This window comes from Euphorbia lathyris, chromosome 2, assembly GCF_963576675.1.
Source record: "Euphorbia lathyris chromosome 2, ddEupLath1.1, whole genome shotgun sequence".
Taxonomy (NCBI): domain Eukaryota; kingdom Viridiplantae; phylum Streptophyta; class Magnoliopsida; order Malpighiales; family Euphorbiaceae; genus Euphorbia; species Euphorbia lathyris.
The window spans coordinates 16084450-16103121 of NC_088911.1; the positions used below are offsets into that span (position 1 = coordinate 16084450).

General features: G+C 35.7%; 1 protein-coding gene across 1 annotated transcript; it reads left to right on the forward strand.

Moving 5' to 3' along the window:
• Window positions 1–15319: 15319 nt before the first annotated feature.
• On the forward strand, window positions 15320–17799 carry LOC136217345 (proline-rich receptor-like protein kinase PERK5). The gene is made up of 5 exons (XM_066003948.1): window positions 15320–15637; window positions 15872–16140; window positions 16638–16724; window positions 16839–16909; window positions 17117–17799. Exons 2-5 carry the CDS (start codon window positions 16056–16058, stop codon window positions 17204–17206), a joined length of 333 nt encoding a protein of 110 aa, XP_065860020.1. The 5' UTR covers window positions 15320–15637; window positions 15872–16055; the 3' UTR covers window positions 17207–17799.
• Window positions 17800–18672: the final 873 nt, after the last annotated feature.

The following is an 18672-nucleotide window of genomic DNA, read 5'->3' on the forward strand; positions in this document are numbered from 1 at the left end:
TAAAGAACCCAATTTGGTAGGTCAGGTTGATAAGGTAATATCTCTTCCCATTAACAATGAAGAACTGATCCCTAATTATGAGAAACCAAAAGTTTCAATATTAATTGAGGAATCAGTTGAAATTGAGCCTCTAGAGAAGAATCCAAAGATAAAAGAGTTCAGTTTTGCTCCAAGTCCAGAAATTTTCATTCTCTTTGATCTACCTAGAGAATAAAAAAGGGAGCAATCTAAACTTTTTCATAATTTATTTAAATTTGATCATTTGTTTTCAATAAAATTCTTTGAAACTGATAATCCGTTTTGCAGGTACGAATTATTTATTCAGGAATTTGAATTCCTAACGCGAATGTCAGCATACACTTAGGCGGGAATTCTATGTCGAACTCACCGACTATAACGTAGCGCTTCTTGGGAGGCAACCCAAGTTTTAATAAAACTTTTCAGGTTTATTTTATTTAGATTATACATTGATCTTTTAGTTTAGTTGTTTAGTTTTCTTTTACGTTTTTTTTAAGTGTTCGGGTTTAAAATTAAAAAAAAAATTCGGACCTTCTGCCTGCCAGCTTGCGACGAGCCAAAAAAAAAAAAAAAAAAAATTGGCCCCGGGAGGCCCTGCTCCTCGAGCTGGGCACTGCCGCCCAGCCGGCGAGCTGGGCGCTGCTGCTCGGCGAGCTGGGCGCTGCTGCTCGGCGAGCTGGGCGCTGCTGCTCGGCGAGCTGGGCACTGCCGCCCAGCAGCTCGCTGGGCACTTCCGCCCAGCAGCCCGTTGGGCACTTCCGCCCAGCAGCCCGCTGCTCGACCGAGATAAGCAACATTTCGGGATTTTTTCCGAACGGAGCTAAATAAATAAATAAATAAATAATAAATAAAAAAAATTTGGCACCGCAAATCATCAAGTTTTTGGCGATTGCGATAAAATCAGTAAGTTGTCTTCTCCACCCTATCTTTTTGCACATGCGCTTGATGGTTTTATATGCAATGTTGGAACTTATTGCATGATTTAAGTGTGAGGAGGAGGGGTAGACAAACTTACAAAAATTTGTATAATTTTTAAATTTTTGTTGCGTCGTGTCTAGTTTAGTTTAGCGTTTTCGGGTTTTATTTATGTTTTTGCATGCTTAGGACCTAAAACCGTGAACCTCCTTCGAATCTAAACTTCGTTACTTTTCCTTGAGGGTTGAGAACCGAATCTAAAATTGCATGACAACTAGTTTAGGTGTAGGACACAATCCTTGTATCTGTAAAAGCATGAGCTAAAGTTTGCATTTAGACCCTACTTTTGAAGAAATGCTAAAATCATTACTTAGGTAGATAACTTAAGAATTGAAGGTATGTGATATTAAACTCGAGTTTGGGGAGAACTAGTAAGCACAAAATTGAAACCCAAGAACTGTGAGTTGAATTTGAGCCCAAGAGCGAACATCAAAAAGCTCTTTTTCTTGACATTTTCTGTGTGAATGCTTTGACTTGTGGAAAGATTACAGATTTTGCACCTAATACTGAGTTGAACCTACATGCAATGATTTGAGATGGTACACGATGAATCAGCCTCATTAGAATTAACCCTTTTCTTTACCATATTTTCTCTTTTTCATCCACTCTAGGAAGCCCCTTTGAGCCTGTATTTTTGTAGTTTGTAGATTTTTTCTTTCGTTCTGACCCAATTTTTGCAAACAATCACTTGGTTTGTTACTTAACCCAAGTTTTTGCAAGGCTCACATTGAGTTTTTGTTTTCTTCTAAGCGTTTTATCTTTGTTTATGGCATCTTAGTAGCAAGCCAAAAGGCTAAGAAGTGAATGAGCATTACTATCCAGAAAAAAAAGAAAAACAGAAAAAAAAAGAAAAGAGACGAACAAAAGAAGGAGAACTCTATCTCCCAGTTCTTAAAATTAGAACGTCTCAGAAAAAAAAAAGAAATATATGTAAATAAAAAGCTCAATCACTTCACAATTTGCTAAAGCCATTTTTTAAACTTTGTTTTTCTAGCGCTAGAACTCCTAACCCTTGTTGTACCTTTAACCCTCTAACCACATTACAACCCCAATTCGAGGCTGTTTTTGATATCATCGGAGTCATATAGCATAGTAGAGGAACTCGGATGAACGTACAAAATCAACGTAATCCTAAGTAAGAACATAAGCCGAGAGTAAAACACTTTAGCCACCAAAATTGTGTGAATTGAGTGAACTACCTATGGTGAGGTGTTTTACTTAGCTATCCCCTTAAGCTCGTTTAATTGAACATGTGTCCTTTTTCTTAAACATATGACCTGTGATAATTAAAATGCGGCTTTTGGATATCGTGTCTCTACTTTGTATTTCTGAATGCATGTAATTACAGATGCTCGAAATTGTGTCAAGCACCTAGTCAAACCAGGAGGTTTTCTAGCTTGCTTGTGATTGCGGGTTTAGTTTTTTAGTTTACTTGGGGACAAGTAAAGTTTTAAGTGCGAGGAGGTTTGATAGGGGTAAAAAACCCCTATCTTTGGGTACGGTTTTAGGACGGTTTTTAGCATTATTTAGTTAATAAGCGAGCAATTCTCGCATTTAAATGCTTTTGTGTGAGTTAGTTAGAAATTGGAAATGTTTTATTTACTTTTCGTTGTTTAGGCTCGTTTTATGATCAATTTAGGTAAATACGGCCAAAATGGCATGCATATTATAATTCCGTTATCTTTTGAAGCTAATTGATCCGTCAAAAGTCGCACCAAACGAAGCGTTTGCTCAAAATAAGCGATTGACGGGTCAATTTAGCCTTTGGACTAATGTTATCTGGAGTTTTTGTGCATGTGCAGGGATAAGTTCGGGCGAAAAACACATTGTTGGCATTCGGCAACCGCGCGGGGGTGTATCGGGCAAGACTGCTCGACGAACTGGCCTATTTTAGGCCAGCTCGCCGAGCAGGCCCTCAGGGGCCTGTTCGGGCGAGCTGGCGCGGTCAGCTCGCGGCGAGCTGGCCTTCGTAGGCCAGCTCGCCGAGCAGGCTGTGCCTGCTCACCGAGCAGGACCTCAGAGGCCTGCTCGGGCGAGCCGGCCACGCCTGCTCGCGACGAGCAGTGCCTGCTCGCCGAGCAGCTCGCCCTGCTCGGCGAGCAGACCTGTGGGAATTGGTCAAAAAGACCAATTCCGCCCCCACGACTTCACGATCGGCCCCACGACTTCCTACCTGCGTAAGGACACGAAATAGGTCAAGAAAAGGGCCTGAGCCACACCTATAAATAGGATTTTTTCCAATGTAATTAGCATCTTTTATCTTTTGTAATTTTCTTAGCTTTTGATCTTGAGAAATCCTCTCCACCTCCTCCATATCCTTCAAACCTCCATTGAAGACACCTCCGAAGCTCTGCTCACTGAGGATTGCTCAAGCTCCATCCTTAAGTCCTAGGAAGACGCCTGCATTGGTAGACAGGTTCCCTGAAAGGGATTTTTCTTCTTTTATATTATGTCTAGCCTCTGATCCATGTTATGAATCCTAAGCTCATTGTATCTTCGTGACAATACTTTCATCTTTGATATATATTATAGTTTTTGTTCATTCAATTGTTTTAATGCTTTAATCTTTGTCTTACGCTTTGTCTGATTGGTTTAACTCATTCGATAATCCCAAAATTAAGTTGGCACATATTGCGAGCTGAATCTGACCTAGTTAGTGCCTATAGGATTGACGACCCTATAGAAGATTAAGCCCAAATTGATGAGCCTTAGAGCTAGTTTCGGCCTTACAAGGGAATCACGAACTAGGGACTTTAGGAGGATAGGTCGGGTTAATCGCCTCGGACACAAGTGACTTAGATTTTAATACAATTGCTTAAACAATCTATTTTCATTATCATCGTATCCCTTCATGTTCCTTCGGATAATTGCATTGGTAAAAGATCACTTAGGAGTAGTTTAACTTAATTAGGGGTAGAGTAACTTAATTAGGCGTAGAATAACTTAGTTAGAATTAGATAACTTAGCTAGGAATAGTATAATTCAACCTAGGAGTAGATTAACTTAAGAAAAACAAACTCAAAACCCCCTAAGCCTAGATAACACCTGAAACCAAGTAGCTCGATACTTGCAGAAATAAATCCTGTGGATGATACCTGGACTTTTCTAGAAATTTATTACTTGATAACGACGGGGTACACTTATCCCTAAGATCGGCCTCATTCGCGTGAGGCCGCGTCAGGGTGCCTCGTCCCTTTGCCCTTTGGTTATGAAAGAGTCCACGTGGTCATTTGGGTCTTCTGCGCTCGTGTATTGATCCAGTCGGGAGGCCTTCCAGTCTCAAGGGAAATAGGTTTTGATGATTCTCTGCACGAGAGGGGTCTTGCTAGACGTCATGTTGCCACCCATTACACAGCCCATGGCTCTTTTGTTAAGAAAATTCAGAATCTTGGATTCCAGTAACTCTTCGATGTCCAGCTGAGCTGTCAGTTCAGTTCCTAGCATTCGAGCGCTGGGAGGAGACAGAATCGTGTCCCTCATGATGGGTGGAGTCTCTGTCGTGGCGACCGTTGTCTCGGCTCTCCCTAGATCAGCTTGGGGGCCACAGGACCAGCGGGGTCTTTGAGGAATTGCCAAATTTTGGCGTTTTCCTCTTGCAAGCTCCTTTGTTGCTCTATGATCTTCATTTGAGTTGTAGTCTGCAGCGCTCGTGTTGTTTGAAAACTTCAGATAGCGCTAAGTAGTTATGATGTGTTGTATGTCTCCTATTCTGTCGGGTTGACTTCTTCCAACATATGAGCTAGATTCGTGGGAATGATCAGAATGGTGAGTGCCGCCCGGTGCTCGCTTGTCGTGGTATTGGCTTCACTGAGTAACATCTCCTTCAGGGGTGTAGTCTCGAATTGGTTTTCCATCTAAAATGAATCCTAAAGTTACTTGTAGTCCACGATCACCGCACCAAATAATAAGGTATTGGACCGAACAGTAACTAATGAGTCTTTTCGATGTGCTTCCTTGGAGCTCGACGTCCTTGCGTTGGGAACGGTCCCTGGGAACACTCCGACGATCAAGTTAGTAAGGGTATAATCGAGGTGCGGAGTACATGTTAGAAAGAGAGAGATTAAAGCATACCCTCATTGTGTGAACCTTGGGGTTTATATAGGCTTGACTGTGGCTTGGTGCGCCGTTACTTGCTTGAGTTGGATGAGACAGGCCAATTGGCTTTAAGTGAGCTTAGGTGGCCTAGATACCTTATCATACATTACTACTGTTGATAATATATTATTAATAGTCTAATGGTAAAAGATGTTCGCTTAAACTCGAGAGTTCCGAGTCCAAATCTCTTGATTAATAAACTATTTTTTAAAATATAATGTAGGTGGAGGCTATTCGGATTAGATCGCTCAACATGTTCATGGTTAACCTAGTCGGATCAAGAGGTTTTAGCCAATTTTTAGAGGTAAATAATTATAACCTCAACTGGCCTAGAATTGTGATCGATTTGGTTGAATCGGGTAGACCCAATTGGTTCAGTTTGGGTCTGACAATTATTCATTAGTAGCAGATCAAAGAAATATGTACACACGCAAAAAAAAAGTAAAAAGAAAAAATCACTTGTGTTGGAATTTTTGTTTAATTTTTTCATCGAACGTAAATATGTTTCATCTCCACATCTATTTTCAAATTGCAAAAAAAATGTATTTTTTTTTCTTTTTTAAAGATACAAGCATAATATTTTTATTCCCAACGACGTATGCAAATTGTTTTACGTTTACAAACCAAATAATTTATTCTTATCCGATTTATTTATAAAACTCACATGTTTCAAACTAAATAATATAATATAATAAAAATAATTATTGAATGGCAAATGAATTTGGGAGCATTTAAGACATGTGTGATATTTTTTATCATAATTACGTAATAAGCATAAAATTATTACAAATTTGGTAGTAAAATTTTGTATATATAGGTAACATACTAATATATCAGTTATAATGGATGTATAAATAGAGTAAAGTGTATTTTGCTTTTTGTAACACAAAAAATCACTTGTTATACATGTGTTGGATTTTTTTTTAAAAAAAATTCATTGAACGTAAATGTGTTTTATCTCCGGATTCGGATCCCTTCTTGTTGACCAAAAACAGAAGGGGAGTTGTTTATTTAATATCAGCCATTTGTTTAATTTTAAGGATTGAGATTAATTAACTATAATTAATTAATTTTGTAAAATAAAATAAAAAAACAACAGTTCTCAGGTTAAAAACATTTACCGCATCCTCCCTTACTCATCCTTCTTTCAATTAATTAATTGCTTTAGATTTTTATTTTAAAACTAAAAAGCCTAAATTACATCCATGGACCTGACCCATTTTAATATTGACCAATGGTCATTGAACTTCAATTTTTAACTATATGGTCACTAAACTCTACACTTTTTAACACCAGTTGTCATTCAACGGCTCAAAACAATTGTTAACAACCTTAAAATAAAAAATTCGAAGAGTTAATGATATTCTAAGGTACTTTAATTCTTAAAAATTTTTGTTTTGAGGTCACTTAGATGTTGTTTGGTTAGGAGAAAGAGTGAATTTTTAGAGAGAAAACTCCAAACAATGTGATTTTGGAAAATAAAAATTGTGGTTTCATGGTAAATGTCATTCTGAACAACTTTAATTCTTGAATATTTTCCTTTTGAGATCGTTAAATGTCATTTTGAGGAGTTAGTTAAAATTGAATGACCATCTCTGTTAAAAAGTGTAAAATTTCAAGAATTAAAATTCCTTAGAATATCATTAACTCTTTAATTTTTTTTATTTTGAAGCCGTCAACGGTCGTTTTAAGGCGTAGAGTGATCACCGGTGCTAAAAAATATAAAATTCGATGACCATACTGTTAATAATTGAAGTTCAGTAGCATTAATATTAAAATGGATATAATTCAGTGGGCATAGATGTAATTTAGGTTTTTTAGTTTTAAGATAAAATACTAAAATAATTAATGAATTGGAAAAAGGATGAGTGAGGAGGATGCGGTAATAATTATTTTTATTTAAACTATTATAGTTAATTTTATGTTAAAACACTAATTAATGATAGTTAATTAAATGTCAGCCCTTAAAATTAAACAAAGGGCTGATATTAAATAAACAGATCCCCTACTGTTTTTAGTGAACGGGAGGGGATCCAAATCCTTTATCTACGCATCTATTATCAAATGCAAAAAAAAAAATGTAATTTTTTTTTCTTTTTTAAAATTACAAGCATAATATTTTTATTCTTAATATATTTTACAAACCAAATAATATATATTTATCATATTTATTTATAAAAAAAGCATGTTACAAACTAAATAATATAATAGAACAAAAATAAGGATTCATTATAAATAACTGCCCTATGGTTTGACCGATTTGCGATGTGGTACCTGTGGTATTTTATTTTTGCAAAGACAACCCTATAGTTGCAAAATTTTACATGTTTTTTTTACTTGGCTAAATTTGGCCGATAACGACCTTAAAATGAAAATTTTCAAAAATTAAACTTGTTTGGCATCATATTTACTATGCAATCATATTCTTAATTTTTCAAAATCATCATTTTTTGAGTTTTCTCTCTCTAAACATTATCTTTCTGTCTCATAAAAAAACAACACCTAAATGACATCAAACCTAAAAAAGTTGAAGAATTAAAGTTGCTTAAAATATGATTTAACTCGTAAAAAATTTCATTTCGAAGTTGTTATCGATCAAATTTTGACAAAGTGAACTCAAATGCAAAGTTTTACAAACCACAGGGTTGCGTTTGAAAAAAACAATACCACAGGTAAACGTTTGCAAATCGGTCAAACCACATGGTAGTTATTTGTAATTAACCCTAAAAATAATTATTGATATGGTAAGTGAATATGGGAGTAGTTATGACATGTGTGATATTTTTACAATAATTATCGAATATGCATCCACTAGAAAAGGTAACCTTAATGCACATTTGGTAACAAAATTATTTATTAAATAGGTAACATACTAATATTTCAGATATAATGGATATATAAATAGAGTGTTTGCATTCTTAACATAAAATACATAGAAGAGTGCAGATTTAATTTAATTACAATATGAAGCTTCAAATGATGGTTCTGTGCTTTTTAATGTTTATTCCGGTGGTAGGATTAATCTCCGACAACGGGACTCCGATTAACAATGTGAAAGATCCGCAGATTAACAATGTGAAAGATCCGCATGTGATTGAGATTGCAAAATATGCTATTAGCGAGTACAACATACAAGCTAATATCAATTTAAAACTAGAGAGCATCGAGATGGGTGAAGCACAAGTCGTCGTCGAGACAAACTACCGGCTTATTTTGGTAGTGGAAGACGTTGCTGCCAAAAACAAGTATGAGGCTATTATAGGCATGAGAGCATTTCAAGATCGTATTTTGTTATAGTATAGATTTGAAGGATGAATAAATGATTAATATTATATATAAATGAGAATTAATTTTGGGTCATATTTATAGCGGATGGTTTGTCGAATGAAATAGATGTTTTCTTTAGCTACGCATTAATATTTCATCACAAATAGTTACAAAAAAAATACAAACATCATTATTTTAATTTTTTTATGACAATTTTTATTACCTCTTGATAATATACAATTTTGTCACTATTTACTATGTTTTGTGACGATAAAAAAAGTATCGTGAATTAAGGTCTTGGAGGCAGAATATTTTCTTATGAAAATTTTATCGCCAATGCAGAAAAAAGCTAACATATTTTGTTCGTCATAAATTAATTGAAAAGAACTATTGAAAAGAATTATGACAACTTGGATTTTATCATTTATTGTTGTCTTGTAGTGACAATTTTTATTTGTTCCCATGTATATATTATTGTAACAATGATTTAATAATTGTCACCCATTATATTAATTGATAATGATTTTATAGTATGTACTCATGATTTTTTGGCATAAATGATCAATATTAACCATGACAAATTAAATTTATGTCATTTTCTTTATCTTGTGATAACGATATTTAAATAGTATCATATGTTTGTTTATTTATTGATGTGGCAATATAAAAATAATCAGTAAATAATGTTAATTAAAGACGATTTTGTATTATAATTATTAAATAACGAATGAATTTATATTTCGAGTAATATTTACTTTAAAAAAAATCAAATCTGATTCAATTTGTGGCAAATAATTCTTTAACTTATATGGTTCATTGATCAAACCAAATTTAATAACCATTATTTTTGTCGATATTTTAATTTTATTATTTGATTTAATTTGAATCATACTTTTTCCAATTAATAGTATATTTAGAATTGCTAAAAAAATAGTGTATTTATCATAGTAATTTGTTAATTTTTTAAAAACTAATATGACCATTATAAATAAATTAATATATTATTTAAAGTTTATGCATTTTATAATTTTAACATCTCGTCACTATGCATACTATCTTCAAAATCCATAAAATGGAATAAAAAATAAAAATAATAAAATAAAGGTTAAAACAATTTTTTCCAATATTCATATCTTATAATATATAATATTTAAATTGTAAAGATATAATATATATAGGATATACACGCAAACACTATCGAAATTAAATACACCTTTATTCATTTTTTTTCTAAGAAAAAGGTTATGAATAAGAAGAATAATAAGATGACAATGAAAAGAAAGCTAAGGAGAGACAACAGAATATGATTTTGAAGTTCATGCAATGATAAATGTGTTTTGAAATTCAACTAATTTAAAAAACCGTTGTGAATTGAATTTAAATAAGATGGAAACTGACCTTTAATGAATCTCAAACAAACTAAAAAAAGATAATATGAACTAAGAAATGAAACCATGCAAAATCTTTAAATCGTGTGGAGCTGAAATTCAGCAGCCCTCCCCTTTGTCGATGCACGTGTCGTTTGTTGCGGTAGAATTGGCTCCATCACACGGGCCCGTGTCCCAAATGTCGTCATGAATTGCTTCAAATTTTTAAGCAATATTGCCATGGTTGGACAACCTTTTTTAAAGTTGTAAAACATTTTTTAATATAAAAAAAAATGAATACTAGCATTGCATTTTCATATTTATAATTAAAATAAATTATATATAATATAATAATTTGTGGGGCTAGTGCGTAACTTATAAAGAAGACGTGATGAAGGAGGGAAGGGAGTTACGATGGAAGGAGGAACTAAGAACTCGACATTACAATCTAAGGCGACTACAGACAGCACAAGCACAAAGGAGAGCCCTATTTCTAGCATTGATACGGGACTTTCTTCTAAAAATGAATCGGCGAGGCCTGAGGTTCAACCCCGCCGGATATTATGAATTAGCTGAGTTGGAACTGTAGGGGGCTGGGAAACACCCGTGCAATTCAGACATTGGGAGATTTGGTGAAGTCTCACAATCCCGATATTGTTTTCCTTATTGAGACACTAGTTACTCAAGACAAAATTACGGTTATAAAACAGAAGTTAAAGTTTGGTGGTGGTATTTCCGTGGATAGAAGAGGTCGAAGTGGGGGGTTAGCTGTCTTATGGAAGGAGGATATTGACCTTAATATATCCTCCTTCTCCTCACAACATATTGAGATGATCATAAACGACAAAGAGTTAGGTCATTGGAGATGCATAGGGTTCTATGGACAAGCTGACCGAATCAGGCATGAGGAGTCGTAGGATCTGCTACGTAGGCTCAAACCTTTATCCACTCTGCCTACTGCTATGATTGGTGACTTCAATTGCCTTCGTGATCCCATTGAGAAGGAGGGAGGGGCGTCATATCCTATTGCTTTATGTGAGGCTTTTAACCGAGCCATTGACAAACTTGGGCTACAAGAGATTAATCTAATTGGAAGTCAATTCACTTGGGAAAGGAGCCGCGGTTCATCAAATTAGGTTCGTGAGAGGTTAGACAGATGTTTTGTGGATGAACGTTGGGCGGAAAGGTATCAGAATGATTCTTCGAGAAATTGTATTACTGGTTATTCGGATTATAATCCGATTCTTCTCAAATTAAAAGCTGAATTGGGAACTAGTAGGAAATGCAGGTTCCGTTTTGAGATGGCATGTATCAAGGAGCATGGTTTTGACGAATTTGTAAAAAATAATTGGCCCAATCAACGTAATCTGACAGTTACAGAGAAGCTGGCAGCATCCGCTGCTTCAATGGAACAATGGGGCAGAACTTATAGGCGACAATTCTCTGCAAAATTGGCAATGATGAAGCGCCAGATGGAGGTTCTGTGTGATAGGGTGGATACAAACTCGGTAAACAAGTTCCTGGAGGTCAGAAGTAAATTGAATGAATTATTAGCACAAGAAGAGACTTATTGGCATCAAAGGGCGAAAATTTACTGGTTAAAGGATGGCGATCGAAACACTCGATACTTCCATTCTTGCGCACATGCCCGTCAAAAGAAGAATCGCATCAGCCAATTAATTGATGAAAATGGTAGCAGCATAACAGTACAATAGGAATTATGCAATCACATCCAATTACACTTTCAGAACATTTATTCTCCTTCAAACATTACAGATTCAGTGCATTTAAATGTGCTGGATGTTGTAGTGACGGAGGAGATGAATCAGAATTTGGCTAGACCATTCATTGAAGCAGAGTTCAAGGAGGCGCTATTTCAGACGTTTCCTGATAAATCCCCGGGTCCCGATGGCCTCAACCTGGGGTTCTATCAACACTTCTGGTCTATAATTGGCGAGGATATGGTCAAAGCGTGTAAGAGTTGGCTCGACAAATGTGAATTTTTGGATGGTTTAAACACTACAACTGTAGTTTTAATTCCAAAAGGCGATAATCCATTGAAAATTGGGGATTTCAGACTGATTTCGTTATGTAACGTTATTTACAAAGTGTTAGCAAAAGTACTGGCAAACAGACTCAATAAGATCCTCCCTTATATAATCAGCGAGAGTCAGACGGCTTTTGTCCCTAGGCGATCTATTACTGATTGTGTACAGGTGGCTTTTGAATCTTTACACCATAAAGAGGAATCAGAGAGGGCAGAAAGGTAATGTGGCTCTTAAAATTGATATTAGCAAAGCCTATGATAGAGTTGATTGGAGATTCCTCGAAGCTGTTTTAATTAGAATGGGCTTTCAACCCACATGGGTTGAATGGATTAAACTCTGTGTTACATCGATAAAATACCACATTACTGTAAATGGGGACCTGGTGGGTCCTATCTCCCCGGGTAGAGGTTTGAGGCAAGGGGACCCATTGTCTCCTTATCTATTCATCTTGTGTGCAAAAGTTTTATCAAAACTCTTATCTAGAGCCGAAGCCGATAATTTGATCACATGCTATAAAATTCATCACAGAGCACCATCGGTATCACATCTGTTCTTCGCTTATGATAGATTTTTATTTTTTGGGGCCACTATAGATGAAGCAAAGGTGATTGCAGACATTCTTGCCAGGTATGAAGAAGCTTCTGGTCAAGCTATCAATTTTAACAAGTCTGGTATTTTCTTTAGCCCTAATGTGCATAATGATGTCAGTCAACACATAAAGTTGCTGCTTGGTGTTTCGAATCCTCTGGATACTGGAAGGTATCTGGGCCTCCCCTCTCTTATTGGGAGGTCCAAAAGGAATGTTTTTAGTTTTCTGCTTGACAGGTTAAGTAAAAGATTAATTAGTTGGGGATTCAGGTTCTTTTCAGGAGCAGGGAAGGAAGTCCTTATCAAAGCTGTTGCTCAAGCCCTTCCAACCTTCTGCATGAGTACTTTCCTACTACCATTATCTATATATGATGAATTGCAGAAAATGATGAACTTATTCTGGTGGGGTATAAAACCGAACGGCAAACGGAATATCCATTGGTTTGATTAGTCAAAAATGTGCCTTAACAAAAGTCAAGAGGGAATGGGTTTCCGTGATCTACACTTATTCAATTTAGCCCTTTTAGGAAAACAAGGTTGGAAACTGGTTTCAGCGCCAAACTCATTGGTAAGTAAGATTTTCAAAGCAAGATATTTTCAGAATAGTACTTTCCTTTCTTCAAATTTGGGTAATAATCCTAGTATGATTTGGAGGGATGTTTGGAGCTCGATCCCGGTTTTAAAACTCGGGTTAAAATGGAGGGTGGGGAATGGTGAGACAATCCGAATTTTAGAAGATCCTTGGATTGAGGCTGACGGCCAGCCGAGAGGCATTATGAGTGCTGATTGTTTAGAGATGAACGCTAGAGTGAAGGACTTATTCATGGATGGCTTTAAAATCTGGGATAAGGGTAAAGTGGAATCTCAATTCCAGGAAGTGGAAGCTGTTGCAATTCTAAAAGTGATATTACCGTATAGGGAGATGGAGGATAGAATGATATGGATGCATACTAAAAATGGAATTTACACCCCAAAATCAGGATATAAGGCACTCGAATCTTCGCGTGTAAATGTCATTGATTCTATGGGATGGAGGAGAGTCTGGCAGTTAAATTTACCTCCGAATGTGAAGCACTTTTTATGGAAGTTTTACGCGGGTTGTTTACCTCTTAGACATACGCTTCAGGCAAGAAGAATGGCTATTCAAATGGAGTGTTGTCTATATCTGACCGATATCGAACACAGCTGGCACTTATTTGCAGATTGCCCCTTCGCAGTTAGCTGCTGGGATAAGGCTCGTGTTACTGCTCCAATTGGTCTTCATGACACTGCTGCAGATTGGTTCTTCGAGCAATGTGAATTAGCATCTGATAGTGATCTTATTAAAACTGTGCTGGTTTTTTATACGATCTGGCAGCAACGTAACGCACTGATGTGGAAGGGAGTGGTACAGCAGCCTGATGTATGCTGGACGCGTTGTTTGGGATTTTATGAGGAGTGGAAATCGCACAATCTACAGGTTCAATCAACTATCGAAACAGCAGTTCGTCCCTAAATTCAGTGGGTCCCGCCGCCTGCTGGTCATTTGACATGCAACACGGATGGTGCTGTCTTCAAAGAGAAACAGTCGGGTGGCCTGGGATGTGTAGTTCGGGATAGCCAGGGTAAGGTAATTGTTGCCTGCAGCGCGAAGGTTATTGGTGTAACGGAACCTCGTGTTGTTGAAATTCTGGCAATCCGGAAAGCATTGGGTTTAGCAGCAAACGAGGGTTGGGAACGAGTTATATTTGAGTCGGATGCGCAAGGAGTGGTCTCTAGTATTCTAAACAACAGCGAAGATCTTTCTGACTATGGTTGCATATTACATGATTGTAGGGATATTTTGAGTTCTAGACCGGGTTACTCCGTCTTATTTATACCACGGTTAGCGAACACAGCTGCTCATGCGATGACAAGACAGGCTGGTTCCTTAGCTAACGATTACATTTCTTTTTCTGAACCGAGTTGGATCGGTGATTCCATTGTAAGAGACGTATTTTGTGATGTTTAATAAAGTTTATCTCTGTTTCAAAAAAAAAAAAAGAAATGAAAGCATGCAAAACCTTTAAATCGTGTGGAGCTGAAATTCAGCAGCTCTCCCCTTTGTCGATGCACGTGTCGTTGGCTGCGGTAGAATTGGCTCCATCACACGAGCCCGTGTCCCAAATATCGTCATCAATTGCTTCAAATTTTTAAGCAATATTGTCATGGTTGGACAACCTTTTTTAAAGTTGTAAAACATTTTTTAATATAAAAAAAATGAATACTAGTATTGCATTTTAATATTTATAATTAAAATAAATTATATATAATATAATAATTTGTGGGGCTAGTGCGTAACTTATAAATTCGATTATTGATGGTGTATTTTTTAACAAAAGTTATCAAAATGATGTGGATGAATGAGAGGATAAAATATTATATTTTTATTAAGATTTGTTAATTTTTGATATTCTTTTTTAAGAAACTTCTATTGGAAATAGACATGTCCACGGACTCAGTGTACCCGGCCCGCATAGGGCCGTGTCCCTTAGATCGGGCTTGAACAACGGGATTAATTTTAAGTATGGGTATAATTTTTTTTAAGAAACCTCTATTGGAAATATATTCAATATATATATTTTAAGTATAAATTTTATTTTTTTATAATTAAAAATTATGTATATAGTTTTAGGTGGGTTTATATGGATTGGTTTTTAAATTTGATTTTTAAACCCGAGTCCAGTCTAACTCTAGTCCGCCTAAATTAATAGAAAGTTGAGCTGAGTTTTATTACCTGCTTTCGGGTCAATTACACTTATGTCAACTGAAGTTTACCATTTTTAATGTTATGATTGAAATTCAATTCTTAACGTTATGATTACTGAATTTTATATTTTTGAACATGCGTTGACCAACCTTTTTAACCGTTGACCAATCTTTAAATTAGTAAACAATAATTTAAGAATTAAAATAGAGTGGCCACGGGTAGAGTAGATTGGCCATGCGTGTAATTTAACCCTTTCCTTTCTGATTTCAGACTAATTTCATTCTCAGGTCATATTCTACACTTCCTAAAATCACTTGATCCAATTTTTGTGATCGAAGTCAGTCGGGAAAACTCCGCCGGCCAGTTTACCTACTGGAGATAGAATCAAATGATGCCATAAAGGAATGGGGACGGGCGCTTCAAGAGAAGAGCCACGGACTGGTTTTGTAGGGCCACGGATTGGCGAACAGGAGTTAGATTCTTTTGATTTCATAAAGAATAAGCTTCAATTGGAAAAGCCATCCACCTCTTACTCTCAACCAAAGCTTCAGGTAATGGCTGCTCATTCAATCCAGTTTTGACAATTTTCGATAGGGATTTTCGCTGCTTAATTAACGAATTGGAGAACATTTTCTTTTGAATCAACCTTCGTTTTCATTAGATTTTCATAATTAACCATATTATTCGTACAATTTAGACTGTTCCGAAGTGGAATTTAAAGTTCTACGCATTCAATAACTGATATAATACTGTTTTACAGTGATTTCTGTTGTTTTTCATTTCAGTCTCTAGCTCACTTACATAGGAGTAGTATTCCGACGAAGTCATTTACTTACCAAGAGCTAGCAAAAGCCACTGATGATTTCTCAGACAACAACTCCCTCGGCTGGGATGGTTGTTGTTATTATGTTTATCGAGGGAAACTTTCGACTACCGAAGTTATGATTAAGGACTTTGGAGCTTGTTAAGATGGTTGGATACTGCGTTGGTGCAGGTATCAGAATGCTTGTTTTGGAGCTTGTTCCCAACAACACCTTGGACTTTCATTTATATGGTGAGCTATTCCCCTCTGATAATTTAGCTTTGTTAGATATTCCATGTCCCTTAATTAGGGAGCTATATAGCTACTTATGTATGTGAGGCCACATCCTCCTTTGAGGTACCTCTTGGGTTGAGTTAGACATTTGTTTACCTGATATTTGCTTCACGATCCATATGGTTTTGGGCATGAGTGTGCCTGTTAGATATACTGCATTGCTTAATTAGAGAGCTATATAGCTCTTTATATATGTGAGTCAATTCTCCTTCTATGACGTACCTTTTTGCAGTGGGCTTGGCCTTTGCTTACACTTTTCTTATCTTAATATGTAACAAATTTTGAGGTTTCAAAACCTTATATCCTACCATTTAATGCGAAAGGCTTCTCGGTATGAAATGAGTCTGCTTCTTATAAGCTATATGAGGCATATATATGTTCATTATAATCATGTCATATAACACATCTGTTTGTGTTTGTAAGTTAAGCTGTTAAGTGTGAAAACGACATTGCAGGAGGGGAAACACCTAGCATCAATTGGGAAAACAGAATGAAAATAGCTTTAGGTGTTGCGAAAGGATTGGTGTATTTACACAAAGATTGTGAGTATATGAAATGAAGAATTTCTATTGCTTCTAATTAATTAACTGGTAATAAGCCATATGATAATATGAGGTTTAAGTATATCTCAATTCTTATTTGATTCTCATCTTTAGGTGATCCCACTGTCATTCATAGGATTATTAAGTTGAGCAATGTACTTCTTGATTTTGACTTCGAGCCGAAGGTAAAACTTATGAGACAAATTTATTACAGTTCAGTCATTCTCGCTAAATATTTATAAATTTCAAAGAACACATTTTTTAAGTTGTTGAATTGAACAGATTCGTGCCATTGTGCCCTTATACATCTTTTTTATTCTATGAAGTCCTAAAACTTTATACCTGTCCAAATTAGTAATCCTAATGCAGTTTAATGCTTGGATATGAAACAGATAGTTCAAGTTCTAGAAGGAGATATGTCGATGAAGCTTTTATGGCAGCACGGAAAAGATAAGCATTACATACGTACTCTATTATGTTAGAATCTAGCAACATTTTACTTGGAATACTTTTAAGCACATGTTCATTGTTTTGTAAAAGGCTGCTGCTGCTGATAGAGATAAAGAAGTCATTTTGTACTCAAGGGGGAGGGGGCTCTGTGTTCTTCATATTTCTGTAAACCCATTTAAGTTGAATAGATATGAAAATATCTCTTTAGTTCTCTGCGAGAACCATAATATGCTTCGTTCGGCATAAAAAGTTGTGTTGCGGGTATAGGATCCCCTGTGGTAATGGAGAGTGTCACCTACGGGCAGCCGTGGGGCCAGAACTTAAGGTTTGGGACCTTGACTAGTGACGGAGAGGGTGGCTGAAAACCAGCAGAGGCAGCCTTAAAACCACTCTACCATGGGGTGGTGTAGGCGGCTAAGGCACTACCATGCTCCCTAAACTTTGGGCTGTTTCCCGCCTCTGCCTATGTGTATGTATATATATGTATTTTATTGGAAAATGATTGCTGTAAAGAAAAGAAAAGAAAATCTGCAATTGTTATAATGTGGAACTTATAACTTGAGCAAAATAACTCTTGTAAAAGAATATAGTTTAAAGATTTATTGATTTATTTTTTTATTTCACTTTTGAGAAATACTTTTGTATTTTAAATGTTTCGTCAGTAGTATCTTAAAAGAAGTCACTCAGAATAGTTAATAAATATAGATATACAAGAGAATATATAGTCATTATTTGCCTATGGACCAATATAAAATAATTAAATAAAGTGATAAAGTGTATAAATATTCTTAAGGTTGGTAGGTAAAAATAATTTTATCCCTAATGTCATAAAGAATACAATTATATCTCTAATAGAGGTGGTAATTTTTGACACAACAATACGATTTATATAAACAATCCGACTTAAACGGCATGATTGATATGAAAATGATTTTTCTATTATCTAAATCATATATGAGAACATGAGTTTGACACGAAATCAGAAATTGTCATCCCTGATTAATTTTATCATTAACTATAATTATACTCTACATAGTCATTAATCTCGTTAGCTCCACTCTTTATATGTGCTATATTATCATTCATCAATAATAAATCAAATAAACGTACAACATTTACAAATTCATATGTAAATAGTACGGTTGTGTGTAAGCCGTTTGGCTTATAAACTCAATAAAGAAAAGATAATATAACCAATTGCACATTAACATGACGAATATAACACTTTAAGTAAATATTATAACTAGTGCTCCAACTTTTTATGTCTTGCATACGTGACAATACTCTAGCACATGAAAAATAAGATGAATATTGCAACCTCGCGAAGCTGCAGTTCATAAGCAACTTTGCCAATTATCTTGAGAATTGATAGCCTCTCAATTTGCATAAAATGTGCAGTTAGCCCTCTGAACTTGCATAAAATGTAATCAATTGATCACTCAGTTGCAAAAAAAAGTAAGTTAAATGCGGAACATGTATTTCATGCATCTTAAAATGT

Excerpts from the sequence above, each read along its gene's own strand:
- LOC136217345 (XM_066003948.1), top strand. The coding sequence starts at position 16,056 with ATGGTTGGATACTGCGTTGGTGCAGGTATCAGAATGCTTGTTTTGGAG. Across the intron at positions 16,141-16,637 it reads CTTGGACTTTCATTTATATG|GAGGGGAAACACCTAGCATC; the intron begins GTGAGCTATTCC and ends ACGACATTGCAG. Across the intron at positions 16,910-17,116 it reads ATTTTGACTTCGAGCCGAAG|ATAGTTCAAGTTCTAGAAGG; the intron begins GTAAAACTTATG and ends GATATGAAACAG.